The sequence below is a fragment of the Haliaeetus leucocephalus genome, unplaced genomic scaffold (assembly GCF_000737465.1).
Source record: "Haliaeetus leucocephalus isolate CR32 unplaced genomic scaffold, Haliaeetus_leucocephalus-4.0 Scaffold866, whole genome shotgun sequence".
NCBI classification, from domain to species: domain Eukaryota; kingdom Metazoa; phylum Chordata; class Aves; order Accipitriformes; family Accipitridae; genus Haliaeetus; species Haliaeetus leucocephalus.
Window position 1 is genome coordinate 4,532,949 of NW_010973302.1, and position 25,649 is coordinate 4,558,597.

The 25,649-nt window shown below is 39.6% G+C and overlaps 2 protein-coding genes across 2 annotated transcripts in view; both read right to left on the reverse strand.

Moving 5' to 3' along the window:
- The window catches only part of NARS (asparaginyl-tRNA synthetase), a 15,186-nt gene extending 14,962 nt beyond the window's left edge, over positions 1-224 (reverse strand). The window contains exon 1 of the mRNA XM_010583086.1: positions 51-224. Within this exon, the coding sequence (XP_010581388.1) occupies positions 51-224 (174 nt within the window). The remainder of the gene's footprint in view (positions 1-50) is intronic.
- Positions 225-1,764: 1,540 nt separating this feature from the next.
- The window catches only part of ATP8B1 (ATPase, aminophospholipid transporter, class I, type 8B, member 1), a 28,255-nt gene continuing 4,370 nt past the window's right edge, over positions 1,765-25,649 (reverse strand). The window contains exons 3-27 of the mRNA XM_010583087.1: positions 24,680-24,793; positions 24,068-24,166; positions 23,900-23,961; positions 23,382-23,454; positions 23,218-23,288; positions 21,897-21,979; positions 20,084-20,242; positions 19,820-19,908; positions 18,874-19,064; positions 17,748-17,956; positions 16,838-16,881; positions 16,535-16,691; positions 15,214-15,402; positions 14,346-14,458; positions 13,708-13,872; positions 13,237-13,348; positions 12,007-12,082; positions 11,082-11,214; positions 9,624-9,909; positions 7,351-7,574; positions 6,297-6,380; positions 4,496-4,741; positions 4,104-4,242; positions 2,850-2,980; positions 1,765-1,995 (exon numbers count right to left, since the gene is read on the reverse strand). Of these exons, the coding sequence (XP_010581389.1) occupies positions 1,765-1,995; positions 2,850-2,980; positions 4,104-4,242; positions 4,496-4,741; positions 6,297-6,380; positions 7,351-7,574; positions 9,624-9,909; positions 11,082-11,214; positions 12,007-12,082; positions 13,237-13,348; positions 13,708-13,872; positions 14,346-14,458; positions 15,214-15,402; positions 16,535-16,691; positions 16,838-16,881; positions 17,748-17,956; positions 18,874-19,064; positions 19,820-19,908; positions 20,084-20,242; positions 21,897-21,979; positions 23,218-23,288; positions 23,382-23,454; positions 23,900-23,961; positions 24,068-24,166; positions 24,680-24,793 (3,480 nt within the window). The remainder of the gene's footprint in view (positions 1,996-2,849; positions 2,981-4,103; positions 4,243-4,495; positions 4,742-6,296; positions 6,381-7,350; positions 7,575-9,623; positions 9,910-11,081; positions 11,215-12,006; positions 12,083-13,236; positions 13,349-13,707; positions 13,873-14,345; positions 14,459-15,213; positions 15,403-16,534; positions 16,692-16,837; positions 16,882-17,747; positions 17,957-18,873; positions 19,065-19,819; positions 19,909-20,083; positions 20,243-21,896; positions 21,980-23,217; positions 23,289-23,381; positions 23,455-23,899; positions 23,962-24,067; positions 24,167-24,679; positions 24,794-25,649) is intronic.

The window sequence follows — 25,649 nt, forward strand, 5'->3', positions numbered from 1 at the left end:
AGGGGTGGGGCGGGGGCGAGGCCGGCCGCTGTGAGGAAGAGCGGTTGTACCTGGGAACTTGCAACCTTCGACGCCGCCTGGGGAAGCTTCAGCACGAAGGCGGCGGTCCCGGCGGGGCTGGCCTGCCGGCTTCCCCCAGCAGCCAGGCGACGCCGGTGAAACCACCGCGGGCACCACGGAGCCAACTCCGCCGTTGCCTGCGCTGGCAGGACCAGCAGGAACATCTTCTCGTGAGGGGAGGGACGCTTTCAACTCCCTTCTCAGCTGCTGCTTAACGCCGTGGTCACCCTTCAGACCATCAGACCTTAGCTAAAGCAGCCTCGCTTTTCGAGGCCGGCCGAAGCCAAACAAAGGGTTGTCTTTAGTAAGTCTCGTCAGAAATAAGAGGACTATACCCACCTCAATTTACGTATTTAATATTACACCCCATCTTAGAGTCCAACACGTGGTGGGGTTCGGGTTTTTTCTTTTTTTAAAGACCAACCTCCATCCGTCTCAATGAGAGATTAGTTATCTCTGCTTCCTGCTTACACTCCTCTCCCACTTCTCTTCTTACCCATATACTTACTAGACAAGAAGCTGTAAACTTTAGGATATTTATTTGCATTAAATTTTTTGAAATGTACATTCCATTATACAAGAGCTGCGTATCATAATTTTTACTATAAAACCATTTCAGTAATCAACGTTAGTCTGCAACTCAATAGATAGAAGTGAAACATTCATATATCTCAACTTGAAGAGTGAAAGTATCTGCAAATGTAAAGAGACTCTCACAAAAACACTTTTTATGCTCTTAAGAATTGACTCACTAGCAAGTGAAATATGTTCCGTCTAAAAGCAACTGTTTTCTAGTTATCCATTATCGAGTGCTGTATCTAAAACTGAAATGAACAAACTTTCACCAGCTCAAAGGGCAGCTTTCCAGAGATTAGATATATCTGTTCATAAATACACTGTATAAATAGATACAAAGACATTCTAGAGTTGGAAAGAGAGACAGGCAGAGAAACAAAAAGCAAGTGAGGAAGAAACCCCCTCTCTTAATTATTGACTCAGATCTCTTTATTCCAGGGGAAATCGAGGAATTGGCTATGAAAGGAATACTGACATATCCCTCGTACTAACAAGATGCAAAGAACTATCTATCTCTGTTTGGTGCAGCAAGCTGTAGTCAACATTGAGGAAAGAGAAAGGAACAGAAACCACACCTATAAGTGTCAGATTTCCTAATAAGGACTGAAGTTTATCACCAGATATATCTTAATCTCAGCTGTACAAGCTCAGCTGAGAATACCTAAGGCCCTCTCAAAAGACTGATCATCTGATTTGCCATTATGACTGTGCAATTTAATGAAATGGTGCACACAGGGTAACTGTTTGCTTTCAAAGACAAAATATGAAATGTAGGTGCAGTTTTATACCAATGTATTATTAAAATGTGAAAAAAGTTTGCAATTCCAGGCATCACTAAAAAAATAAAAAATAAAAAATTACAATGCTGGGTTTTCATATCCTAGCACACATATCCTTCACTTTCACATTAAACAGATATCAGTTGCACAAGGATTAGTAGCTCCGTAGAGAACTCTTGGCCTTTCTATGTTTCCAGTAGTCCAAAACCAGGGAGTTCTGTGATAAAACATAAAAATCTTCATATCCTTATGCCATTTGGTTAAAAAAAATATCCTGAGTTTGCTAAAAAAAAAAATATTTTTTTGTGCAATCCTTGGGATAAGAAGCTTCTCCCCAAAATGCAGTAAATCAGCTTGTTTCACAAGCATCTTTGACTTCTGTCACACCATTGCCTAGGACTGCATCTAAAGGAGCCCGTTTTTTCCGTATGCTGCGCCCAGAAGCAATAAGATCAGCATATCCCCGCTGATGGGAGAAAGCATAAGCAGAACGACGGCCAGATATCCCTCGGCGAAAAGCACTCTGCCTTCGCTTCCACTGTTGTTCTTCTGCCATGTATTTCTTACGGTTCTTCTGAATCTTCACGCATGCAAAGACAGATTAGTTTATGGATTACAAGGGAAAACAGCTTGTTTGCATTTACTGTCATTTACCCGATAGTTTTTTACATCCTTAAACTGCTTAACAGGAGGGTTCTCTTGTTTATATTTGATTTTGTTAGAAACACGAATATATGCAGTAACACACTGCCATTTCAGGAAGACTTAATGTATTATTTTGAACTTCATTATTTTCATTTATCTTTAAATGTCTTTCACTGAAGTGGATTGAATATATGTAACGGAAAGCTATTCCTCCGTTCTCACACTGACACTTCTTCAATATCTTTTTAAACACTACCACCGCAATTTTAACTTCTCATACCCATATGTTATTTCCCAGCTCAAGGCAGAACAGAAGCAAACAAAAACTGTCCACTATGCTCTGATGCATAACAACAGGCACTCCAACACAGCCCAAATAAAAACAAGTCAGGCCATCAGTAGCTTCTAAGTGGGTTTCTGTGGTTTTACGAAGTCAAGTGCTCAGCCAAGACAAATGATGAATGAGCCCACGCTGAACTGCGTGCTGAGCTTGTACATGTACCTCTGCATCCCACAGAAGCACACAAGGAAGATACTGGGAAAGAACACATCAAAGTGACACGCTGCTTTGGATGGCAAAACGTCACAGCACCAGTTGTCGTCACCCAGCTAGAAGGCAGGCTCGGTCTGGCCTTTGGAAAGCCCTGCTGCCACCCTCCCTGGCCACAGGACCTGAGCTCCAGTCTCATGTAGTTCTCCCTAGGGCACAGTCAATTTGTCTCTAATGCTAGCACCCATACTGACTCCTGTAAGTAAATACAAGCCAAATTAACCAAAGACTTTACTCACTCTATCACTTTCGGAAGGCCAAATTGTCATTGATAAGAAACGCTGTGCCACTACAGGAAGTAAGCAAATAGCAATTGATAAAATCATGGTCAGCCAGAGGTACGGCTGTCTTAGAGCATTTGGAGCAGTTCCTAGGAATAAGAAGAGCAAAAAATTAATTTATGACATGATCAAGTAAGCTAGTTATAAAATACAAATAAGATACTAAAAGCCACAGCTTTTTTCCTTAGGACCTAACATTCAGGTATTCTGCTGTGTAACACAACATCATGCATTTATTCAGAGACTCTACTATAAAGAGAGCATAATAGGAAAGAATTTTATAGAGCCTTTCTACTATAATGTATCCATATTAATGTCAAAGCCCTTTTAAGAGTTACGGGACGCTGCAAGACAAACACTCGGCTGAGATGCATGGCTTTTGTCCTGCTTTAAAACAGGCAAAGCAAGAAAAAGTCCTCCCGGTATTGGTATGTACATGGTCTAGAAAGCAAGTGGTATTTAGTAGCCAAACACCCAACCTCATGGAACTTTCTATCAAACTAAGTAGCAGCCATATCTTTATAAACAAGTGAAATGCATATAGTATTCAGGTAGAAGGAAGTTACAGAAGTATAAAACATTGGTTAAAGTCAAAGAAAAAATATTATATTACAGGCAACTACCTTTTTTCAGTAAGGGTTCAGCTTAAAAATGAGAACATAAAAATGAGGGGGGTTGTTATTTGTGGGGGGTGGGGGGGGTTAGATCAAACACGACATATGAAAGATTTGTCACTAGAAAATTAGGAAGCAAAGTTTTCCTCAGAAAAAAATTTCCAACTGGCTGCTACTTACACCTCCCTGGACTTCCAGCAAAATCCCAAGTAGCTGCTAACAGCATTTGGCTCTGTCTTACTTTGGGGTTTTACCTTCCACTGATCAGTTAGAGCAACTTGGCAAACTCATACCCTGCCAGATCATCACATTCCCTTTACTTTAAGCTGCTCCACCAACTTTAACTTAGTTTTCATCTGCAGACTCCTACTGCTGGGCAATGTCAAGTTCCAGCTGATTTTCATTGAAAGGAAAGAAATACTGCAATAAAGAAACCTGTCCCCAAACACAAACAAACCCCTTCCTTGGAAGTGAATTAGTATTTAACATAATTTCCTTTCACAGGCATCAGGTTCATGCCATGACATTTTGGCCATAGTTCTGCTCAAGTTGAAGCTGTGTGAGACAGGAACAAGAAACATAAAACACAAGGACTGACCTGTGAACTGAAAGGCAGAAGGAAAGAGGACGTGGATTCCAGCACTGTGGAAGTCAAATGTGATACCAAAGTAAAGTGCGATACTCCCAAATACTGAAAAAGCATTAACAAAAGTCCAGTAAGATGTATCCAAGCCAATCTGAAAGCAAACAAAAGCTCTAAATGAGTTTATTAACTCAAAATAATGTCAACTACTCTGAAGACTTACAGCATTTTGGTTGAGTCATCTCTCATCCAGTTACACATCAGTCAGAGAGAGAGCATCAACAGAGAAGACAGAAGGCAAAAAAGGGAAGCTTTTTGTGCATTGTTACATTTTTAGTACACAAATTTAGCAACATGACCAGAAAGTGTCTCAAAGCAACAGATATCAGGAAGCTAAGCTTACTTACCTGAAAATTGACAACAAATATAAGAGAAGATGCTGCTGTGACAGCAAATGACTGATAATCTGAAGGTGCTTCTCCATCTTGTCCCATAGTTTTAAGGTAAGCTCCATATGGTATGAAGAAGATTATCAATGAAGTTACAGCTCCATGAAGCAAACTTAAAAAGAATTTCTTGTAGTTAAAAAGTAAATCTTTCTGTCCCAAAATGTACAGTCTAGGGAACCGAAGACTCAATTTGTCGCTCACATCCTTAATAAAGGGGGAAAAGAAAAAAAAAAAAAAAAGTTGCTGCAATTTCCTGTTCTCTGTGTGAGCTTTGAAGAGTAAGAAGCTGTCCTGGTTTCAACTGAGATAGTTAATTGTCTTCCTAGTAGCTGGCACAGTGCTATGTTTTGGGTTCAGTATGAGAAGAATGTTGATAACACACTGATGTTTTCAGTTGTTGCTAAGTCATGTTTAGACTAAGTCAAGGATTTTTCAGCTTCTCATGCCCAGCCAGCAAGAAGGCTGGAGGGGCACAACAAGTTCGGAGGGGACACAGCCAGGGCAGCTGACCCAAACTGACCAAAGGGGTATTGCATACCATATGGCATCATGCCCAGTATATAAACTGGGAGGAGTGGGGTTGGGGGGATCGGTGCTTGGGAACTAAATGGGCATCGGTTGGCAGATGGTGAGCAATTGCATTGTGCAGCACTTGTATATTCCAATCCTTTTATTATTATTATTGTTGTCATTTTATTATTGTTACTATTATCATTATTCTTTTCTTCCTTTCTGTTGTCTTAAACTGTTCTTATCTCAACCCATGAGTTTTACTTTTTTTTTTTCCTCCAATTCTCTCCCCCATCCCACTGGGTGGGGGGGGAAGGAATGAGTGGCTGCATGGTGCTTAGTTGCCGGCTGGGGTTAAACCACAACAGAAGCTCAAGTATACAATGTCCCGAAGGAAATGGCAGATTTTTTTTCCTTTTCATATAGCAGTGTGGGCAGCAGCACTTTGCACAGAGTAATGCACGCAACTAGGAAGAACCAAGTATGGAGGACATCTTTCACAAAGCTATCACATTCTGTTTCCAGGCTTCTACATTTTTAGCCCATTATTTGCCAAGACAAGAATGTCCACAGTTGCACAGCTCTTTACAGCTGTATATTGTGTTGGAGTCCTTTCCCAACATGGTGAATAAGCAGAAGATGGGGTGCTATCATTACATGTCCTGACTTTAAGCCTCTAACAAATACTCAAGTGAGATCTTAATTTGGTACTGAATTTATTTCTTAGCTTTTATCGTAAAAGAAAGCAGAAACATTGATTTGCCTAATCAACAAGTAAGCCTTGTATGGAAAAACAAGTGGAGAAGGCCAAAAGCACTTGTCCCACTGAATTGAAACAAATGCTACACACCAAGACTTCCTGTCAAGTACAGTAATTCAAAATTGTTCAGTCCCTACATCTTCAGCTCAGAAGGGTAAGCAAGGAATATCTTTTCCATTAACAAAGCTGCCCGTTGCTGTGCTGTGTGAATGATGTCATGGAGCAGCGGGTACTTAGAAATATTTTAACAAATATCATTAGAGCTGAAGACCTCTGACCTGATTAATTTTGGCTGTTTCAGTAACCCTCTGCTTATTGTCCCTTGTTACCTCACACACTGGGAAGAGGAATATATTTTTAAAATCCAAAAAACCAAACATAACCCCCAAAATTCCTTGTACATAAAACAAAGCAAACAGTTTCAGTGTAATTAAAGGCTTGATGTTAGAAGCTTTTAGATTAATCTGTTGTTAACAACATGGAGAATACCTGGTCAAGCAAGCCAACTAGCAGAACCGGGAGACTAGAATACAATACGTTGTACAGCGTGATGAACCAGTCTTCATATGCTGTCTGAAACAAGAGGAGAAATTTCAGTAGTTAATGATTTCTTTTTGATTACACCTTTCCCTTCCAATTCCTGAGAAAATTCACACATGCTCTACTACAGCATTAAATCACCTGTCTCAGTGTTTACCCAAAAGGCAAGCAAAAGGCAAGCAGCACCTTAGCTCAAAGCTCTGCTGAAACTGATTTTAGCCTGTATTAAGCTGCCCCACTCCTTACAAACCATTGGTGTTACCTGACCTGGAAACCTATCAAAACCGAACACCTCAAACTAAGTCTCAGTCTGGTTTATAGCTGCACTTGTGACTGTGATGAGCACTTGGCATCTCACATACAAGTCTGGGAACCCTGGTTTCTTTTTATGTTCTTTTTTCGCTCTGTCCTCGGCATCCCAGTTTCCATCACAGCAAACAGCATCAACCTCAGGCAGGGCTGCTTGTCTGTGACTATGGCCCTGACCCTCCATGCTGGTCCATGCAATGACATCTGCCTGTCTTTTGGTTATGCTCATGGAGATGCATCTCAACTCTTAAAAGTCCTTTCAACACAACCTTTCAACACTATATGAACTTCAAACACTGCCAGTTACAAGAAGCACATTTCAAGCCATTCTAGCCAGCAGTTCAAGACAAAAAAGTTCAGGTTTGGTTTCCTACTGATATATACATGCACCATCTCACTTCACTTAGGAATATCTTAAGTAGCAGGGTTGAGAAAGGTTTCCCAAACTGCTATATAACAATCTCTTCCTCTCTTCCTCCCTGTACAATCATGATACTGACTCTAGTGTTCTGAAATCATAACCAACTGCTTAGCTTGTAATTAACTAGCTTACTAGTTATCACCTATTCTCCTGCAGAAATTACTGATGATAACTTCAGGTTCCCACCACTTCCCAGGTTAAGCCTTTGCTATTCTGCACCGACAAAAAAGTAAGATTTGTTTGTTAATATTACACACAAGCATGCCTTCTTACCTGGGCAGAAAAGCCATTAAAGAATGAATACCAGATGTGGACTAGTGTAAAAGCAAAGTTTTTGTAGAAAAAATATCTTAAAAACTTGCACATCCTAATGTAAGACCATCGTCCGTGGACCAGCAGCAGTCTTTGGAGGTAGCGGAATTGCCCAAAAGAGTAGTCACTTGACATGACGGCTTGCATCCCTTCTTGGCCACTTATTCCAACTCCAATGTGGGCAGCTAAGTTAATGAAACAAACACCACACACTATGTTGAATAAAGGGAGAGGAACAACATGACCGAGGGCAAACCTTCTACTGGTTCCTATTCTCTGCTTCAGGTTCTTCTGCTCCATTTTATTTCTGCATACAGCACAAAGACTGCATTAAAGACTAACACAACAGTGCATAAGCCCTTCCTTGCCCTGTTATTTACTGCTCACATCTCCATCATCGCTTGGATTCTCTCTCAGTCCTTGTTCCATCAGAATGGATGCTGGGAAATTTGACCAAGCAATGAGACAGAGCAAGCAAACCCCTGAATGAACTGGCCAGTCAGTTTACAAACACATTTGTAACATAAACCATATCCCAGAAGTTTCTTTCTCAGTGGGATTTCTCAGGAAGCAGGTCAAAGAGCACCAGCTGCAATTCAGGACAGCTAATGCCTCCAAGCAAGGGGCAGCTAAGCTATTGCTTTGTTCTTTATATTACACATTTGTAACCCACTGTGGTGGTGCATTTCTTTGCCCCTCTCCAGGCTGATTTACAAACTCGGGAAGGCTCGCTAGCCCTTTGCATAAGCGTGAGGAGCCGGGCAGCGAAGCGACCCTTGGCTGTGCCAGGAACTCTTCCCCAGCTGAGACAGGGAGATCTGCTGTGCGTCTCAAGGACTCCTGCTGCCCGGCGGAGGGAGGCGGGGGACGGGAGGAGAGATAGACACTTCTCACAACAACCTGCAGCCAGTTCTCTCTCCTAACGACCTTGAGACCTTGTTATTACAGTCCTCCCCTGACACTCTGGGAGCAGCCCCTATCTGTGTTTTGAGTTCTTCTCCAACAGCCTGGGGATTTTCCAGCGCAGCTGGCATCCCAGCAATGTGTTGATGGCAAAAGTCCATCACCTCCCGAACCTACAAGCAGCCGTACTACGGGATGCCCTTAGAGCTCTCCCGGACCGCAGCAGGCTGGGACCAGCATCTCCCCCTGAGCGGGACGCCTCTCGGAGCTCCCAAACTCTCCTGTTTGTGAAAATTGGAGGTCTGTCGCCGAAAGCCGACACGGCCAGGACTGATTCTCTCCGCTCGTTGAGGCTCGACCCTTCGCCCGTTGAGAGAAATGCTGAAGCATTCAACATGAATATTTTCACTGACCTCGAGGGGAATTTTTAACAGTTATACCTCTTTTTCCCTCTCTCTTTTACTCTCTTTTACCCTCTTATATGTATATCTCTTAGTGTCTTTACACACATGCATGTACTAAGCATATTATAGCAAGTATATTATAAGTTATTTTCAAATTTATACTTAAATTACTGTTGTGAATTTCATTCAACTGTGAATGAATTTTAGGCTGCTACTATACTCATAATCTCTTTAGATATAAACTGTTGACCAAGTCTGGGACTAGGAGTCGATCCAGCCGCACCTAGACTCCAACAGGAGTTTAGAAAGCAAGGGGGTCTTCTCTGAACTTTGTGACTCAACAGGAGGGTCTTCCTTACCCTTTCCCACATTCCTGATCTTTGCAGAAATCACAAGAAATCAATTCTTTGCAACATTCCCTTTTACCCTATTACATTTTCAGTCCCTATATACACAAGCTCAGTTTGATCCTGATTTAGTTTTCCTGTGTGCGTTTCATCCACGTACTAAGTAATACAGTGAACCTTGCCATTGAATTCTGTGAAGTGGCACTTTTATACAAATTTCTATTAAATCGTTTTTCTATTGCCAATACAATGGGAGGTGATTCTTTAAGCAATACAAACCCCCCTCTCTTTAAATCCCCTCCGCGACACCCACAACATGGTAACAGATGCAATTCAAGTCCCTTCTCAGGGAATGTCTACAGAAAAAGCTAAAATATATCAGCAAAAACCACTAACCATTTCAGAAATGGCTTCCTTAAAAAGGGAAAGCACAGGCATAGAAGCTAACAAAACCCAAGTGATGTTAACGTGGATAATGAAATAGATGGTAGAGTCTTCTGAACAAAGAGTAATAGTGAAGAGACTGCAGAACACCCAGAAGAGATCTTTCCTACCAATCGAAGTTTTACAGCTGCCTTACTTTTAATCATGTTTACATCATTGGCACCATCCCCAATAGCCAGAGTAATAGCTTTCTTGTATTTCTTCACAAGCTCGACCACCATGGCTTTCTGTTTTGGAGTCACTCGACAGCAGATCACAGCCCTGCATTCGCAGGCCAAATCCACAAAGTTCTTCTGCTGCTGTTCTTTGTAAGCTTCAGCCCTTCTTCTCTTCTCAGTTTGCTTTTTCTTCTCTTCTGCTGTTCTAGGGAATTTCAATTTAAGCTTCTTTTTCTTCTTTTTCTTCTCTAGCAAGATTTCATTCTGTGTAACAAAAATACATTATGTTCCCTTCTACACTATTTCAAATCGTGCTCTAAGTACTGCCTATACAACACTTAACTTCATTATGCTCCCATCACCCATTTATAGCATTTTAATAAAATGCTCGTGCAGAGGAGCGAACAAAGAGCTATGGAAACAATGAAAAGAATGTACTTGGTGGGATTAACAAAAGTAAAATGCTTGTATTTAGTGTCACAACACTTCTTGCAGAGTTCAAAGGAATCTGTCTTCTGTTTTGAAAACATTCTGGTATGTAAACTTCCCTCTCTCCTACTTCCTCATCTCCTAAAGGAGGCATGACCATGCCCAACACACATAGAAGTCTCCTGTAAATACCCAGGTTAGCTCTGGGGCAGTTTGGCTGGTGTAGGGGGTAACAGAGACCTGCAATTTTATGTGACGCTCCTGCTAATTACCTTTAGACATCCCCAGCCTGCTTCCTATGCCTTATACGCAGATGTACATTTCTTTATAAAAAAATAAAGGTTTAGGGCTGGAATGCTGAAACATGGCAGACAATCCTTAGCTGTTCACTGGACTTTCTGCTTTACAGGTGTCTGTAAGAGCAGCCTGCCAACAGGGTGGGTAATAGTCACTAAACTACTGCTAGTCACTTCTCTGTTAAAAGCTCTTTTCTGCTTTCTAAGCTCCTGTGAGAGCACTACATTGCAGGACTGAGCAGGAAACTAATCTTTTATTTCTACCCTTTCACTCCCATCTCTCATTTCAAGCACAATTTCTGTGCCTATACTGAAGCCATGCATCCTGTAATGCTGGCAGTCATGTCTCTCTCTCTCTTTTTTTTTTTTTTTTTTCCCATTAGACCAGAGTCCCCATGAAGAATAAATACTCTGAAAATCAGGCTGTGCTTTTGCAAGGGCTTGGCTTTACTATGATGGCAGCTACCAGGGTGATTTGAAAGGCCCAACACATTCCTTATTTTATTAAGCGCTATTTTCAACCTTCAAAACCAAAAGTATTTCTGAACATAAATATCAAACAGATGTGTTCAACCATAGGCACAATGGCCAAAGAATTTTCATTGATTGATTTAGCAAGGCAGACAAATGAACAGAGTCCTCAGTGAAGGACACTGACTTGGTGGTACCCCCAAAATCTCAAATACACAGAACAACTTATTTTGTACGTACCAACCAGGAGCCAGTGATTATTAAAGCACGATCTTTACTACCCTGGAAGAAGGGCTCGTTCATTCTTACAGAGGAATGTGTACTTGATCCAGCCCTGTTCCTCTGGTTCTCCAGCCTAGTTTGAAGAAGAGCGCTGGAAAGAGAGGTGGATACTATTACAGAAAAATCAAGAATAAACTTTAAGCTACATCAGTCCCAGGCTGAAGATGTGCAAGAAAGAAATGCAATATATGCTGCTAGGACTTTTTTTGCCATATATTAGGTGACGTTCTAAGCAGTGCCAGAGCAACAGTGAAAAGAGGATCACACTGGTTTGCAAATAAGCAAAAAGTTGGAAAAATTAGTCAGGAAAAGCTGTAACACTCTTACAAGGCCCTAGTTCTCCTAGTCCCATGTTGTCTTCCCTTGGGTATAACCACTCTGACAAATTCTTTATGACTAAGCACTGAATACCTTGCAATCCATTGTGGTTTTGTAGCATAGGGCTGTACTGTGTACAGGAGCATGGGATAGGGTGAAAGACCAGCTGGGGTAATACTAGAGTTCAGGGACAGGTAGCGAGAGCAAAACCTGGTAACTACTCAAGATTTGTACTAGAAGGAGACCGGCTTAGCCCACTCCAGGTGGGCTCCAGACTTCTCTGAACTACAGGACAAATTTGATGTCAACAGTTGTTGACCTAGAACGTATAGCTTCCTGCAAACAGGATATCACCACCTTTACCCAAAATTAAGAGGTCACCTTGTAAAATTACAATTCTGTAAAAAGCAAAGAAACAGACAATGTACAGCTGAACAACTGCCAGGAAATACTGTTCGGTCATTGAAGAGTTACTGTGGGATAAGCCAATGTTACTGCTGGGTTAATTTTAAAAATGGAACATTTTTAATTCCCACAAAAGAAATGCTTTGTGCTTTTCACTTGCCTGGTATCTTCTCCATAGCAGATTGTTGTTTCATCTGTTAAGAGTTCACAAGAAAATCCAATATTTTCAGCAGTTTCTACAATTAAAAAGAGAGAGAGAGAGAGAGAGAGAGAGAGAGAGAAAGTATTTACTTAAAGTTCTGTCATGAGTAACTGCTGGGAACAGGCAGAAGTACCTGAAGTCCTCTTAAGTAATTTTTGAAGTTATGTTTCAGCATGAGAAGTTCCCTTTCATTACCACAGTGTGAATGAACAGGGAAAAAAAAATATACATAACTCAAAGAAGCTGGGGGAATGCTTGTTCATTATTTGTCATACAACAACTGTGTGGCAATAAAGGCACAATGGGAGATGGATTTTAAGTCAACAACAGGGAATTATATTTCCTATGCAACATTTCCTATGAAATGTACGTTACTGTGGGTGGAATGCATTGTTACAAGACATTTTGAATGCAAAAACTGTTAGTGATCTGGAAAAGTCTTATCAGCCAATTTGCAGAAGAAAGATCTACCAGGGCCTATTTAACTTGATGCTGGAGGTGCTGTCTCCATGTCAGAGAGCCATTACACCAAAGGCATTGCAAGAATCAACCACAGTATATGCCACACAATTTTGACCTGTCCTTACTCTGGATTCCTTGAACCAAGGCTTTTGCCAGAGTCAGAGATGCTGATCTGGCTGCACCTCCGTCCAGGCTGTAGTACAGCCATTCTTACTTACAAATTTAATGCTGTTTTTTGAACTGACTTAACAAAATATGTTGCCAGACTGCAGACTATCAAATACAAAAAGAAAAGCAGATCAGTCTCTGTCAGCAGCACTTGTGATTATTTGAAAAGTAAGTTTTCACTGTAAAAAGACAAGTTTTGGTACCTGCCCTCAGAGCCAAGCAAGCCTGGTGTTAAAAGCAAGTTGTCCTGCATTTGCTTTGCATTGGGAAAAGCAGTAGCTGGATATTTCGCTATAGAAGACAGTCACAAAATCAGTCGTCTAGGCTAATCTGTTGGAGGAACAGAAGTTACACAGAAGCCCATCCAGCAACTCTGGACTGGGAACAGCTGGGATGAAATTCTGCACATTGTAGAAATTCCTCCAGTTTTGATTTAAATGGACTTTCACACTAAGGTTTTCTAGAAACATATGCTTTATTTCTAGTCCACATTTGTTCCAGTTTATCTTCTATCCCTTATCCTGTTTTTACTAGCTCTTCAGCTGTAAGTAAACCCACCTTTTTTGTCACCAGTAAGCACCCAGATTTTAATGTCTGCTTTTGAAAGTCTGGAAATAGTTTCTGGAACTCCATCCTGTAGTTTGTCTTCAATAGCTGTTGCACCAAGCAGCTGGAAGATATTGGAAATACAGGTATTTAGTAGGATGAACATGTATAGAAAACTGATTCATTTTCAGTAGAGCATGAAACTGTTATGGATATGTCTTCAAGCCAAGGTACAGCTCAAGCTAAGAATTCAGTAAAGACAAACTCTTGCATATAGAAGTGACCACACTGAAATACATGCACTAAAATACATTTCCCATCATTCTATTAAAGTCTAAAATTTGGCATGGCTCTAAAGCCAATAAAACACTGAAAAGACCCAAATCAAAATGTCCTAGTAAACAAGAATAATTTATTTTCAAAAAGATCTGTTTCTTCTTATATAAGAATAAAAGTACACTAAAAATTTAAAGCTTGACTTACAATCAAGTTTTTTTCTATGTCCTCATACACTTTGTCCAGAGCTTCATCACGATTAGTTGTAGCTACACTGGCCTCCACAAACTTTTTATTCCATGCTTCAAATTCATCATGACTAATGTCTCTATAGCACAGGCAGAGTGTCCTAAGAGTTTCATTTGCAAAAATCTGAAAAATAATTAAAAACATGTCCACAGAACAAAACTCTTCATTCGCAGTCCAAACATAAGAGTTAAGATCATAAGCGTTCGGTAAGTCTGATAAAACAAATGTGACTGTGCAACTAGTCCTGGGTATTTCAGAAATGCCAAAAATTAAATTATAGCTGACAAGGCAGTCTGAACTGAAAGACTGAAGAGGTGACAAATAGAACAGAGTGTAGTGATCTGGAATACTGATAATTATGAAAAAAAAAAAGCAGGTACACAAAATTTAAGTTCACTTCTCATGAATGTATTTTTAAGAACATGCATGAAAACTTGTATCACTTTGATGATTTCTCAGGTTTGGGATGACTTGTAGAACCAGTTATAGGTCTGCATTTGGTTTAATAGCTTAGGAAAAGGAAATTAATAAAATCAGATTATAGTCAGAAATAAACAATTTTTAATGTAAAATTGGCATATAAAATACAAACGTACATCTAGTGCTTCTTCTGTAGCTTCTCTCTTTAGATTCCTTGGGTGCAACCGTTCATAAATTACTGTATCAGCCCCTTTACAATATAGCCTGATATTTCCACCCGATTCTCTTACTATGGAGTAAAATATGAGAGGTGAGACAAAATGTTAAGAGTACATTTAAATAAAGGAATAGTTTCAGATTAGATTTTTCAGTCTACTGCTGTTAAGTACCAAAACTACAAAATCATGTTTCTTCTTCACCATCTCTACTATTGTTCAGTTATGTAACTTGGTTGACAAGTGCATTTCCTCTTCTCTCTCATGATAGGAGAGGATATTTAAACTCCCAAGAATTATGGTTTTGATAATGGTTCATATAGTATTAACACCTCCCTTGCCCACAGCAGCTGGGCAGAGACATATGCTAGAGATACTATGCACCATAGTTATAGCCTTAAAAACAACAGATCTCTAACTGATCCAAGACTGACTTCTTTAAAGATAGTTAAAACCAAAACTAAAGAGCTATTTATACCTCACACTGCATAGCTAGTATTCCAATAGCTAAAGGAACATACAACTTGTTTGTTCTCTGGGGAAAAAGGGGAATAAATCATCTCTGCAGCATTTCTTCAAGCTTCTACTAAAGGGACCTAACATGGTCTTCAGCAGAGGCCACATCTGAACACCAGGACTGTCTAATGGACACATTTGCACCTCATTGGAAAGACTCTCTTTTGCTATCCAAAGCTATGTGGATTAAAATCTATCATAGGACTGTGTGTTACACAGCTGTAATTCTTGACTTCAACTTCCTTTGCATGTACTTTTTCACCTATGAAATACAAGTGACCTCTTCTTTAAAGGTTAGTTGTAATCAGCTTACCAATAACAGACATCCGTTTTCTATCACTGTTGAAATCCAAGATAGCAAGGACATCGTAAGTTCTTTCAATCCCCATTTCACTTATAGTGATAGTATTTTGTGTTCGTGAAAGGAAAACATAGCCAAAGTTTCTGGCTGCCGTAACAAGGGCCCCTTCATCTGGGGAAGCTGCTTGGTAATTGAGCTGACCTGTATCATTGAAACAGTGAAAAGAAGACAACGCTAGGATATACCTGAGCATTACAGGGGCACTTGGGACACCACAGCTAAAAAATTCACATCCATTCTTCAGAGTGATTGAGAACTGGATGTGCAAAGTCCTTTCCTTTTCTGAAGTGGTCTCTAATACACTGCTGCAGCACCTGATAGCAGTGCACACAGAGGGGAGGGACTAGGGACACCCCCCGCCCCCCGCTTTTTATTACATGTACTTTCCAAACAGGGTAGGTCATGGAACCCTCTTCCCTCCAGGTATAAAAGCAAAAACTGTAACTTCTCTGTCTCAAAACAAATATAACTTAAATATCTTAATTTCTCAATACATTCATTTAAGCATTTTGAAAGGAAGCTCCAAAAGACAAATCCTCGGCCACACACCCCAACACAATGTAGCAGAAACAACCCCAAAAACATGAGTAGGAAGAGCAAGAAAAGACAGGAGACTGCCCGTTTCATGGATATCTCACAAAGATGGGAGTAAAGCAATACTATTCTTCAATATTTTAATTGAATCTTCCAGCCTTATTTTTCACATTCATGAATTCTTCAATAGCTGTTCACCTCTGAATTTAGTTTCTGTCACATTTTTGTTATTCATTTTGCTTATTTGCTGCCAATACTCTTAGGACAGACATACATGATTTGTATACATCTATGGGGCTGCGGGTCACGGAGTAAGAACATAAAACCCTCATGCTGAAAACACTTGTTCTTCCACACTGAAAAGAAGTTTCCAAATGTGTTTGTACTTTCAACATATGTATGTGGAACCAGAGACTATGCTAGTGTCATTATCATTGAGATTTATGCTTTTGAGATTTTAAACATGTATTTGAACAGATAGACGACCCATAACATGAAAACACAAGACCTCTGTATAAGCTGTTCCCCTACCTTTCTAAATCGGCTGTTAAGATGCGCATTTGCCACAACTGTAACTATCATAAAGACAGTCCTCCTTCCATAAAGGGTCAGATAAATTCAGCACAGGGAATAGCATCGGCTCTTGCTTTTAATTTAAAGGGCAGCCTAACACTCCTTTTCACTTGTTTCCACTTACACAAGGAAAAAAAAAAAAAAACAAACAAAAAAATAGACTCACCATCAGAAGTGTCAACCATGACTGTGTGACAAATGGCAAGCAGAAAAAAGAACTTCTGAATTTCTGGCTCCTTTCCAGATTTTATTTGCTCTATCAGATAGTGATCATAGAATGAGAACTTTCCATCTGCGTACATGTTCCAGCTGAAATCCACTTGCTGCTTAGAAAACAGATGAAGAGAGAGTTTGAGTCATCTCATGTGCAATTGCTTTGTGCCTATCTGCATCTTTTCAGACTTTGGCAAGGGAATGTTCCCTGTTCTACAGACCATAGGGACTTCAGCACCAGATTGGACCGACCTACCTCTGGGTGACTCTGAAGCTGCCCTGCTCCATCCCGGCAGTCTCCTGCAATGCAAGCACCATCAATCAGAAGGCACAGGACAGAACAACAAAGTTTTTACAACTCATTCACAGAGTAAAAAAAAAACCCAAAAAAACAACAATATCTACCACACTAGAATAGCTCAGATTTAAAAAAAATCAAACTCATTTGCAGCCACAGTACCTTTATATACTAGTGACACCAAAGCAAATATAAGAAAAAAAAGCACGCAGTGGAATTGTCATAGAACATCTGTGTTGGCTTAACACAGCTTTCACTGTCAGAAATTCCTCATCTCTCTTCAGAGGTAGGATGTTTAAAAATCACATGGTGTTAGCATACTGCATTCTTTGTTATTTGAACCAACCAAACAATAGTTCTGGAGCACATATGCTGCATATTCTGAATATTGAAATCCAGACAAGATTGGAAAAGGAAGTAATTAACACTAAAGTGAAAAACTGCTGCTCTTCGTAAATTTTTTAATTTGTTCCTAGATTAATTTTGTCCCTGAAGCATTTCTACCAGAAGTAAAGTATTCTGTAAATTACTCATTTTTGACTTTTCTGCTGGGAAGTTTCCACAGAAGTCTATCAGTTTCCACTTTTTAGAGGGGAAAACAGTGAGGAAACCCAAACAATTCAATTTTACTGGAGCTTTACTAATGCTGAGGCTAAATTGTGGAAGTTCAGTTGAAACTAAAAAGACTTATATGCACCTGACTTCAAACAAGCATTCGAATTCCAACTCATTTGTATAGACTGGTCAGAGGCTGCCAGCTGTGCTACACAGGGACTTGCATGGTCTTCCCCCATGCTCCTGTCACAAATCAGAGCTCCTGTGCTAGCCAGTTTTCGCTATAGGGCACACCAGCGTGGCACAGACTTACCGTATCTTTGGCCGTTTATGCAACATTTTTTAAACGTCATGATGTTCTGTGTAAGTGTTCCTGTCTTGTCAGAGAAGATATAGTGGATCTGCCCCAGCTGCTCATTCAGCGTGGTGGTTCTGGCCTTCGCAGCCGTGTCCTTCTCAGGGTAATACATTTGCAGGTCCCAGTTTATAAAATAGCTTTGGCCCAAACGAATCACTTCAACACTAAATGAAATAAAATTAATGTTCTCACTCCCAGCTGCATCTCGTATTTCAAAATAATGACATATTATCAGATTCAGGGGACTCTGACTATTTTCCGGGACTCAAATTGCTCAGACAGCCCAGGAGCTTAAGACAAAACAATTACGCTTACCAGCACATTACAAAGCACCATCACCCCTACACAGGCCACTCAAACTGATGTTGGACCAGAGAGCTCAGCTTCAACAACACCGCAGTAACTGGGGAAAAGCCTCTATGGCCTTATCAAGCCAGAAGTATCTATAGTGCTGCTCCCATAACAAACAGAAATCCCACTTGGGAATAGCATTTTAAATACAACTTGCAGAAGAACTGGTAGGAGGCTGGATGAATTCAAATATATTACAGACAGGTTTGTCAAAGGCAAAATTATTCATACTTCATGGACTTGTAAGACCTCTCTTCTGAGAATAAATCTATAAAATATGATTTTTCCATTTTAATTTTTTTTCCAAGTAGTTTTCTTCATGCACTGTGACTGCAGAATTAGACTGAGAAGTTAAATACTAGCAGGATCAAGTCTGCAATTTTGTCAGAGATCATTGCTTGGGAGAATTTTCTCCTTAGTCAAAGTATAGAGCAGATATACTTAATACTGTAAGAAAAGCTTGATATCTTTAAATTGAGTCAAAAGTCCTTGAGTGATGATTTTATAGGAAAGCAATACAGATCACTTTCTTGTAAAATCTCACTGAAGAGGGCAAGACGTCCAATGCCTTTTCAGTAAGACAGAGAATTATATTAATGCTTTTCCATGCAATGTGAAGCTGTATTTGCTACCACCAACGGGAAATTAAGTCCATTCACCATTAGTCTCTAAGTTAAGTAATTCAATCTTATCACCAATTCAGCTGTTAAAGGCCTAGGTACTTACTTACCTCACATAAAGGGAAATGGGAACCATGGTGTTCAGAACAATGATATATCCCCAAAAGTTAAGGAAGCCGCGATATGGAGGACTGAAGTCTTGTGCATCGTAGAGGTACCAAGACAAGTTACCAATCTGCTGCTCCCAGTAAGTGTGTCCAATGGCAAGGCCAGCCGACAGCAGGATGAGGACGACAAAAATCTACAGTGTACAGAGAAAGGCCTGTGACACTTCAGAAACATTTGCTCGACTTAAATCCCAAATCTCCATGTTCAAAATAGAACATTACACATATTTGTAAGTAAGAAGAGGAGCAAAACTTTCCCACAAAATGGTGTCTTCAAATAATCTGGATTCTAATTTTAGTCTATTCCCCAAGCATCATTTTCATGTTTTTATGTTCATTTAAGCAGGCAGCAAATAGAGTAAATGAACATGCTTGGAGCAGGGGCAGAACCACAGTCGTGCCTCTGCCTGCCAACAGGCCGGCTTCTCTCTCCTCTTTCCCCATCCCAGGGAATCACACTCAGTAGAGTGCAGGTTGTAGGACAGCAGGTATTCCTCATACACACATGCCACAGGTGCTGACCAAGGACAAAAACCACGGGTGTTGAACTTTTCAGGCTGAACGGACATCTGGACCAGGACCTGGGTCCTCAGGTCTCTGTCCAACAGTTCAGCGCAGACAAGCAGAAGCACTTACAACACTGGTTTTGAAGCATTTTTCTGCATCATGTAGGCTGCCCAACACCTGCAGTTTAGGGTCACAGATTCTGCCAACAGCAAGGCACCTTTTTAGATTTCCTCCTACTTCATCTCAACTCACCAGGCCAAACAAAGTGGAAACATACTTATTACATCAAAAGAAAAAAAAAAAAAAATTTCCTGAATTTGCATTCACTCTATTCACTTAAAAATGAACTCAAAACGCCTGAAGTTTAAACAAAAAGGCTTACAGTATAAACCATGTAATTCATAAGGGAGTCAATTTTTGTCCTTTTAAATCTTGTCTTTCCACTATTTTTCATTATTTTTGTATCAGCACCTAAAAATAAAGAAAAAAAAAGAAAAGATACAATATGCAAACAAGTGCTATTATTATTATTTTACAAAACTGGGACATAAAAATACAGTCAATGTTTATAAGGTAAAGATGTTATTTCACTCTATAGGGCATGCTTTTAGTCAGTAAATATTACACATGTTCAATTCATAAATACCTGCAAATATGACCACTCCATGGCAGAAGTCTGTATTCCTGATTTTACATCCACGTAATAAAATCTTATCAGCATCCAGTGAATAACTCATGTTTCTCCAGAATAACGTTCCTGCAAACTTATCCAGTCGGTTATTAGGTTCTTCACATTCAATCAGACCTAAAAAATTTGGTGGACAATGTTTAATATACAACAGTTAAATAAAAATGCATTGATTTGTACCCACCATAGAAGTAGTTTTACTTCATGAGGTTGTTTTCTTTGAGAAAACCAGGTGTTCTGAATAAACTATTTATTTGAAATTCAGGGTGTACAAATATTCAGTGCTGTGTTGCTGATATTTTAAATATGGTATCTTTGGGTGGTATTTTACTTCCAGATTGCAATAGCAGAAAGAATTAATTTCTGCACCAAGATCACTAGGCACAGCATTTACTGCCAAATAGGGCACTTTTTGTTCACCTTCTCTTTTAATATTTCTCAAATTTTAACAAACGCCTGCCTACAAGAGCCTATGTCTCTCTGGATCTTACACTCTAGCATGAATGTAGTATTTAGTTCATTTTACCACTGAAGACTTACTAGCAATGATCCCACAAGGGGAAGACAACCTTCATGCAATACATTGCTATAGATAAACATTGCCACTGTGCATTGCTACACCGCACAGACACCGAAATATTACGGCTGAAAAAGTGACATTTTACTTTGACTCTTGGGACTTGCCCTATTCCCACTGCCTACTTTATGATTGGCACTTGATGCCATATATTTGCACTTCCATCCCCAAAACTGAGCTCATCCTAAAATTTTGGTTCATGCTGCAGTTACCATTATCAAAACTGTGTTTCAGAAATAAACAAACTCTGATTGCTACAGAGGAGCACAGAGTGGCAATTTCAGGCCAAAACACTGCTGCCTCTAGCCCTGAACCCTGCCTCTCATCAAGACAGGTGGATGTGCAAGGAAGAGTCAAATTACAGGCGCAGGCCACTGAAATGCTTTCACAGTCTTGCAGCAAGTTGCAGCCAACAGATCTTCTGAACCAGAGCTGACGCCTTTGTGGGCAGGCTCTCCTTCCACATAAATTTGCTCAAGAGATGTTCTTTGAAAGCACAAACTTTTTACATCCACAACATCCTTTGGCAAACTGTGAATTTTAGCTTAACTACGTATTGTGTGAAAAAGCATCTCCCTTCTGTTTATTTTTAATTTGTTAGATGCTCATTTCACTTTGTGTTCCTCAGTTCTCATAATGAAGGAAACCAGGAACAGTCCTTAGTTGCTTGCTTCTCCATGTCACTCTATTGTAAGCCTTTTTTTTTTTTTTAAGCATTTGCAATTTTAGGATTGCTAAATATTCAGCTTGAGATAAAACTCTGTGTCAGATCTCAGTAAGAGAAGGGATTTCTGCCCTTCAAGCTTCCACATGCACAGAAAGCAGCTAGATCATAATGATAAATAACAAAAGGACAATAGAAGGTATTTTCCAGATCCATTCCCAACAGCAAACATACTTTTTTCCAAAGAAAACAAGCAGGCAAACACTAATAAAGGGTTCCACCATCTCTACTTAGTGTGCCGTAGCTCACTCATGGCAAAGGTCTCATCTTCAGACAGACTACATTTTGCTCGGCAGCAGTTTCCTTTGTGCAACTTGCTTATGCGGCCTCATGACAAAAGCCAAGATGCCACTAACTCCAGAATCACAGCATCATTGGCAATGCTTAGATCCCCAGCCACGTTTTATTTACTTGTACTGTAAACTGCTTGAGCAACATTTGAATAGTTGTAAGAATATAACTGTACAAACCATTAAAGTCTGCCATCGCACTTTCTTCTTGAAGATATCTGTGTGTTACCTCAAGTGCCATTTTGAATTTTAAGTTAGTCTCACTAAGGAAAAAAAGGATTAAAAGGTCATTTTATTAAAAACATGGATACAAGAAAGAAGTTTGAACAAAATTAAGCAAATCAATATGCCATAGGTACCAACCTCCTACTTTGAAGCAATGGCAAAGCCATGCATTTGCATGGATATGAAGCATTCATGAACCACGTGACTAGTTCTTACACTGATTAGTTTCTTCACAAGTGAAATCTTACCCCTTTACCTCTGCTCGATGTACATAAGTGAAGCTTCTCACAATCATTGTTTTACTAATGCAGTAATTAAGTTTGAAGTAATGGTTATTTGAAAACAGTGTTTAATAACTGATACTGTTAAAAGCTTCAATAGAGAACTAACCTTTCCCAACACAAACAGATTCTTGTTTTGCATGATGTTGCAAGTTATTGTTTTTAAGATTACTAAAGGTTGAGTAAGGAATACACTGCTCATTTGGAAAAACTAACATTTCATCTCATTAGGGGAAGTCCGTATCATTACGGACTTCTCTAAAAGAATTCAGCACTAGCTTTTCTGACAACATGAACTAAAACATTTACAAAGCAATGTGAGAGAGACAGTAAGATTTATGCTATCTAAGCAGTTTCTATCAAAAACTTCCACAGAAAAAATTGTTTTCCCACTGACACAGCATAAGAAAAGTTTAAAATCATAAAAAAGTCCAGGTTGGAAGAAACCTCTGGTAATCAACAGTCCAACCTCCTGTTGGAAGCAGGATGTTGGATGAGGTTATCCAGGGCCCTGTCAAGCCAAGCCTTGACTGTTTCCAGTGAGAGAAATTCTACTACTTCTCTGGGCAACCTATTCCAACAGTAAAAATTATCAACCATGAGAATAATTATTCTTGAATGCAGACAGAATTTCCTCTGGAGCTATTTGTAACCATTGCTTCTTGTCCTGTCAATGTGAAGAGAATAGCTTCTCTGTAACTATCTTTGAGATACTGGAAGGCTGATTAAATCACCCGTCTCTTCTCCAGGCTGAATAAATCCAAGTCCTTCACCCTTTCTTCATATATCATGTACTCCAACACTTCAGACATCTTTGTGACACTCCAGTGGACCCTCACCAATTTTTAATGATCCTTGAATTGTGGGAATCAAAAACTGGACACAGTTTCCAGGTGTGGCTTAATAAGTGACAAATAGAGTCTGAAATACACACTTCTTGCTCTTTTACCAGCAAGCCAAAATTAAATCCAAGAAATCCTTAGATAGAGCCTTACCCATCTAGTTCTGCTGTCTCTACATAGCAGAGACTATTTGGTTCTGAGCTGGATAGCAGCAAAATATCAGCCTAGAAAAACAAATAAATAAGCACCAAATAAATCCAAGTCAAGATTTGTACAGAACTCTCTAGAAACAAAACAAATATATCTAAAGCACTTACAGGAACGAAAGTATTTTTCTTCAGACGAATGATATCACCAACTTTAATATCTTTCCATTTTGTGTTTTTGAACCTAATATCAAGATAGTTCAATAATTATTACTATTTAATCTAGAACACTATGCACTCTAAAAATCTTGAAATATTGAACTTTCCTTAGTAGAAAAACATTACACCTTGGTAATGTGTGTTTTTTCTTTTTGGAAACTGCAATTTAGTTGGGCATCTATAACTTAGAAGTCAACCTACCTCTTCTCTTCCCTCTTCACCTATATATGAATTTCTGCCCTTCTCTCCAAAGAAGCTGCTCTTAGCACAGATTTAGTGCCACAAAATTAAGTTAAATTACTCCTTTGGGCAATTCTCTTCCATTTTCAATTGGGTTTTCCACACAGACATGTGGAACAGTAAAGAACAAAAAGCTGAACTTTCCCTATCATCTATGGTTTAAGATCTGTGATGAAACTTAGTAACAAGACAACAAACATCACTTACAAAGTTAAGGTAACAGTACAAACCTTCCATCCCTGATGACTTCACATGTCCTATTATTAACCTCGTTGTCCATCCTGTGACGAGCCTGAAAACCAGGAGAAGAGAATATACTCCCTACCACATATCACAATTAAAGAAATTAACAACACTGAGGTGTTTTGCTTTTAACATTAACAAAACATGTTTCTTACAATGTCATCCACTAGGTCTTTGACTGCAGTTATTCCCAGCACCAAGAGTAAGGGCACCAGTGTTGTATACCATGACAGGGTAGTTATTTGGGGAATCGACTACAAAAGACAAATAAAATCAGTTCAGTAGAGGACTACCAATCAAGCTCTATTCAGAGACATTTCATAGTGATCTGACTGTAACATAAGAAGGAAAACCAACACATCAGAGAGAGAATTTTAAGTCAGGTTGTGAAGATGAACAAACTCTAGGGGGAGAATTTGACTGTGCTGCCCTACCTCAGCATTGGCTTCTCTTTAACAATTGTAGTTGCTTGTATTTTGTGTTGGAGCTTCTGATTCATGAGTGGAACTTAAGGCCATCATGTTTTACAGAGTAAAAGAAACATCTTTTCCCCATGAAATTAATGAACTCTGCAACTAGCTCATCCTAGCTAATACAACGCTAGGGTAGGTTGTTCCAGATTTCTGTTGAGATGAGCTTAGTTTCTGTAGTAGTTCAGATACATTCCCTTACAGGATAGCACTGAATTGTGTCATAAGTATTATTCAGCTCAGTAGATTAGCACCTCAAATCCACTTTACAGTTAGTGTTCTCTCTGCTTTTCTTACCTGCAAAATGAGAAGAACGAGGAAATAGAAGTTGGCTGCTCTTTTAAACTGTTCAAACAGATTAAGTGGTAAAAAAGTGATAGGATTGTACTTGTATGTCTTAATTGCATTTGCCTGTTGAAGAAAACCAAAAGTCATTCACAAGAACAGATTCTTCTTACATTACAAATGTACAATGCCTATTTTTAAGTAAAGCATTTTACTAGTGAAATCTTTCCTACGAACTTTGTTAGAATTGTAACTCAACAGTTTAACATCTTAATGTCACCATCTTAATGAAATAAGGCAAAAAAGGTCTGTTTCACTGACATTAACGTACCCCAAAAAGCATCTCAGACTGAAGCTTTAGCTACACCGAGGACTACAGGGCATTGCACAGTCACAGTGTAGAAAGGTTACAGCCTCTCCCCCAGTAAATGACACAGTGCACATGGCACTGCCAGATGAGGACAGAGAAGGGAAGGAAACGAAACTTCCGTGCTTTTCTCCTCCTAGGCAATCTTCTCTGTAATGCCTTTTGACATTATTTGCTCAATATACAACATCACTATTAGGGATATAATTAGTCTCAGGCATGAAACTACAAATAATGAATCCAGACAAAAAGGACTGATAATTAGACTTATTCAGGAGGGACAACATCAGATCCAGCAAAGGTTAACTCTCACAAGTGCCAGTCCCTACCTAGTCCAAACATGAAGGATTTCCATTTGAATAGCTCCAGTTGTAGCAGTTTTACTATTAAAAGTTCATAACCATGTATGAGATAATCCAAACTGCCTCAAGTCTGCAAGGCAGGTATCTCAGCAGGTACAAGGGAACCAATGAGCCAATGCATCACAGATAAAGCCAGGCACTCCACATGTAGTAACCCCACAGTCCAAGCCTCTGTCACTCGCAACCAGCACCACATAGAAGCACCACAGCTTTATTACTTTGAAAGGTTAAAAAATTAGGAACAGGAAAAAAA